Source organism: Eimeria acervulina, genomic scaffold, assembly GCF_000499425.1.
Source record: "Eimeria acervulina Houghton genomic scaffold, Eah_scaff237, whole genome shotgun sequence".
Lineage (NCBI taxonomy): Eukaryota > Apicomplexa > Conoidasida > Eucoccidiorida > Eimeriidae > Eimeria > Eimeria acervulina.
The window spans coordinates 1-5,000 of NW_013548409.1; the positions used below are offsets into that span (position 1 = coordinate 1).

At 42.3% G+C, this 5,000-nt stretch overlaps 1 protein-coding gene across 1 annotated transcript; it reads right to left on the reverse strand.

The window, feature by feature from the left end:
• Positions 1-512: 512 nt before the first annotated feature.
• Positions 513-4,150, reverse strand: EAH_00027550 (methionine aminopeptidase, type II, putative; the record flags this gene model as incomplete). The annotated part of the gene is made up of 8 exons (XM_013392739.1): positions 513-725; positions 983-1,200; positions 1,707-1,884; positions 2,264-2,373; positions 2,566-2,764; positions 3,395-3,507; positions 3,724-4,009; positions 4,091-4,150. The coding sequence occupies 8 exons, from the start codon at positions 4,148-4,150 to the stop codon at positions 513-515; spliced, it is 1,377 nt and encodes a 458-aa protein (XP_013248193.1).
• Between the last annotated feature and the right edge of the window lie 850 nt (positions 4,151-5,000).

Below are 5,000 nucleotides of genomic sequence, written 5' to 3' on the forward strand. Positions count from 1 at the left end.
TATATATATGACGTGCATGCATGCAGAGGCAGCCAGCCTTAAATAAAGAGTGGTGAAAATGTTTTAAAGTCCCCTCACAGCTCTACACCTCTTCACAAATGCATGCATGCATGCATGCATGCATGTTTGAAGAGGTGTACAGAAGCATGCATGCATGCATGAATGCATGCATGCATGCCTCTGTAGCGGCAGTCTCCCAGCCCCACAACGAAGACAACGGGGCTTTAGCCCCAGCAACACGCAGCACTTTGCTGGCTGCATGTGGGGCTTGATTCAGCCCCGCATGCATGCATGCATGCATGCATACACACATAACACATTAACACCTATGCATGCATGCATGCATGCAAATGAATGCATCGACACATACCAAATTGCGTACCCATGCATGCATGCATGCATGCATGCATGCATGCATACCAATCGATGCTTGCAGTAAACGCATGCATGCATGCATGCATGCATGCATACCAATCGATGCTTGCAGTAAACGCATGCATGCATGGATTTGCTTAGAAGTCGGGTCCCCTGGAGAGTATTTCAGTGCTCTTTGCTCCGATGAAGATAGTATGCTCAGACTGAGAAGTGTAAGACCCAAAGACATCCGAGAGAGGGGGATAAGGTACAATTAAACCCGACTTTACTAATTGCTGCAACGCCATTTGATGAGAGACAGCCCCAGCTGCATGCAACCAACGACGACAAAATGCTAACGTCCCGAAGCGCTGCACACAAATCATACACATCATCAAATACTCTCGAATCTTTCTATTGCTGCTGCTGCTCTTGCTGCTGCTGCTCTTCTTGCTGCTGCTGTTCTTGCTGCTGCCCTTGCTGCTATATATATATATATATATACATATATATGTATATATACTGGGAGCAAACATATTACCCTATATCTATATTACACATATAATATATATATAATTAGATATTAGATATTATATATATATATTATATATATGAAGTAAAGACATACCTCATCGATGAGCTTGAGCAGATCTTTAGTGGTCTTGAGTCTCAAGGGGATAAAGCCTGCTTCAAAGCTCTTCATATAATGCGAACAATCTGCTGTCTCTTGAACGCTGCCTTTGCCTGTCGTTGCAAATGTTTCTACCGCATACACCTCACCCTCTTCGATGCGGTTTGATAAAGAACTGCTGTGCACGCTGCTTCCTACTATAGGCACTGATTTGCCTGCACACAAATATATATTATCACTCTGTTTAAATAGCTATAAAAAGATATATATATATATATATAAAGATATATATATAAATAGAGTTTGTTTATATAAAGAACTGCTGTGCACGCTGCTACCAACTATAGGCACTGACTTGCCTACAAACAAATATAAATATAAATATAAATATAAATATAAATATAAATATAAATATAAATATAAATATAAATATAAATATATATATATATATAGAGGTACATGCATGCGTATACATGTAGACAGTATTCATATAAAGAGAGATATAACATAGATATATATATATATATATATATATATGTAGATACATATATATATATATATATACATATATATATATATATATATATTTCTTCTGTAATTTGTTGTATTTTATTTGAATAAACAAAAGGCATGCATGCAAGCGGTGTAGCCCCTTTAGGCTTCCATCTCTATTAGGGTTTAAGACTTGGCTAGGGTTTAGGGTTTAGGGTTTAGGGTTTACCGGCGTGTATTCTATAAGGAGCAATAGAGTGGCCGGTAAGATTTCTAATGGGTTTAATCGGCACTGTCTGCCCGTCTAATTGCATCTCAAAAGAATTAATTGTTTCTTCTATTATACACCCTAACTCTGATAAACGCGCATCTACACCTGCTGCACGCAAACCCGCGTTCGTCGCCTCCTGTACAGTACATACATACACCCCAAACCCTAAACCCTAAACCCTAAACCCTAAACTCTAAACCAGAAACAAGAAACCCTAAACCCTAAACCCTAAACTGTGGAAGACAGTAATAAACCCTCAAGCAGCCAAATCCAACACTATAAGGCTTAATAATACTAAACTTTATAAGCACTAAACCTTAAATTACTACACAAACCCTAAACCCTAAACCCTAAACCCGGTTAACCCTACAGATCCGTAAACCCTAAATCCCCTAAACCCCCGAACACAGATTCAGAAGAAACGGCATCCAAGCCACCCAGCTTCCGCTCCCGCTGCCTCCCCAAACCCTAAACCCTAAACCCTAAACCCTAAACCCTAAACCCTAAACCCTGACCTTGGTGGCTTGGATTAGGGGATCGAATTTGGGGTCAAAGGCGATGGAAAACGCGCAGTCGATGATCCGGCCGCGAACTTGAACGCCGAAATCCAACTTGCAAATATCCCCTGAACACACAAACCCTAAACCCTAAACCCTAAACCCTAAACCCTCAATGGGCCATCAGAGAAGAAAGTTCTCGTCTACATTCGTTTGACGCGCTTCGTTTGCTGCCCGGTTCCTCTAAGCACTACTCCTAAACCCTTCAAAACCCTAAACCCTAAACCCTAAACCCTAAACCCTAAACCCTAAACCCTTGCCTTGTCCAAGTATCCGATCTTCTCCAGGGTTTGGAGTATAATGCGCAGCACATTCATTAAGGCTACAACCGGTAGGAAACCCCTTCCCTCTCTCTATTCCTGCTGCAGCAATTAGCTCTTCAGTCTTTGCTTCTAATTTGTTACACAATTCTGTTAATGATAAACCAGGCCGCAACAAACTCTGTGCATAACGCCGCACCTGCAGCACCAGCACCAGCAGCAGCAGCAGCAGCAGCAGCAGCAGCAGCAACAGCAGCGATGCGAAGTGAATCAAACACAATTTAAATAAATTAAATATAAATAAACAAAACTAAATAAATTTAAACACATTAAATATAAATAAACAAAAAAATATAAATTAATTAAACTAATTTAGACATTTATATTACATCAGACGCATTAAATAAATTAAAGTGAACGCACACCCAAATAAATTTTATTAATTTTATTAAATAATAAAATAAATAAATAAATAAATAAATATAACAAATAAATAAATAAATAAATACATAAAACAAACAAATAAATACATAAAACAAATAGATAAATAAATAAATAAAACAAACAAATAAATAAATAAACAAATAAAACAAATAAACAATTAAATAAATAAAACAAACAAAACAAAATAAAAAAAATAAAAAAAACAAATAAACAAATAAATAAATAAAACAAATAAAATAAATAAATAAATAAATAAAACAAATAAACGAACAGACAAAACAAACGCCTTTACTTCGTTTGCATGCAAAACAAAACCTTCTGCTATCCGACAACCCGCTACGCACCCGCGTGGATTAGGGTTTAGGGTTTAGGGTTTAGGGTTTACCTGGCGGTGGCACTCAGCTGCTTCTCTCAAACCCTCGATATCTACCTCAGCTAATCGCTCGGCTTCGCGAGCTTCCGCACCATTAGGAGGAGATGCGTACAACTGAATCTCCCCTGAAACACAAACCCTAAACCCTAAACCCTAAACCCTAAACCCTAAACCCTAAACCCTGAACTACGAGGCTACAGTGTAGACGCGTGGCGCTGCGCTAGAGCTTAAATCTTTATTGATATGCCCCTATCCCTCAAACCCCAAACCCTAGACCCTAACCCCCAAACCCTAAACCCTAAACCCTAAACCCTAAACCCTAAACCCTAAACCCTAAATACCTTTGGGGAAGTCCCCGGAAGGGAAGAGCTGCTGCATTGTTTTTGTAGGTGGAACCGTTTGCTGCGAGGGTTTTTCTTCAGGCCAGCTGCCTAGACACCGCAGCGCAGAGTTATCTTGGGCAGGTAAGAACCCTAAACTTTTTGCTGCTGATGCTGCTGATGCACTCTTCTTCTTCTTCTTCTTCTTCTTTTTTGCTGCTGCTGCAGCGCCTCCTTCGCCGCCAGCTGCATCTTCTGCTGCTGCTGCTGCAGCACCAAACTCCTCCCCTTCGCTCTCAGTGACTTCCTGCAGATACACCCCCGCCCGCAAACCCTAAACCCTAAACCCTAAACCCTAAACCCTAAACCCTCAAATCAGCAAGCTCACCTTCCGGGGCTCCGCCTCAACTTCCAGGCGCTTCTCTTCCTGCACCAAACTGCCCGGCATTGTGATTAGGGTTTGGGGTTCTTTCAATTAAACTTCAGCTGCAGCAGCAGCAGCAGCAGCAGCAGCAGCAAGGTTGCTGGGGCTGCACAGGGCCCCCCGTGTACATACACCCGACTATTCTCACGTTTGTGTGGTAAAAATCCACATATAAAAGTTATAAAGGCTGCTGTTGAGGGTTATTGCTGCTGCTGCTGCAGCAGCTGCTGCAGTGGGGCTGCAGCGGCTGCTGCAGCTCGCAGATCGAGCAGCAGCAGCAGCAGCAGCAGCAGAAACGAAGACATAAAGAAAGGATAAACCCCGCTAATTGCGCTTCTAGTTTTCTTTGTTTTTTATTCATTTAGAGAGTTGCGATGTTCTCCGCTGTGGCAGCGGCTTTAACCCAATAGCTCCAGCAGCAGCAGCAGCAGCAGCAGCAGCAGGAACAACAGCAGCAGCAGCAGCTACTGCTGCTGCTACTGCATATACGCTGCACACTACGGACTTGCTGCTACAGCAGCAACACACACAACCCACCTCTAACCAACTGTATTACTCTTGTTTGTTTTAACAGTAAAGGCTGCGGCAGACAGCACTAGCTGCTGCAGCGATAGCAGCAGCAGCAGCAGCAGCAGCAGCAGTTACAGCAGCAGGGAATAGCAGGACCTTCAGCAGCTGCAGCAGCGACAGCAGCTATATGCATGTAACAACTACACCTACGCCTTATGACACAGCAGCAACAGCAGCAACAACAACAACAACAGCAACACCAGCAGCAGCAACAGCAACATCCGCAGCAAATACACTGACTTCCAGCAGCAGCAGCAGCAACAGCAGGCGCTGCTGCTGCTGCTGCTGCTACCGCACACATAAA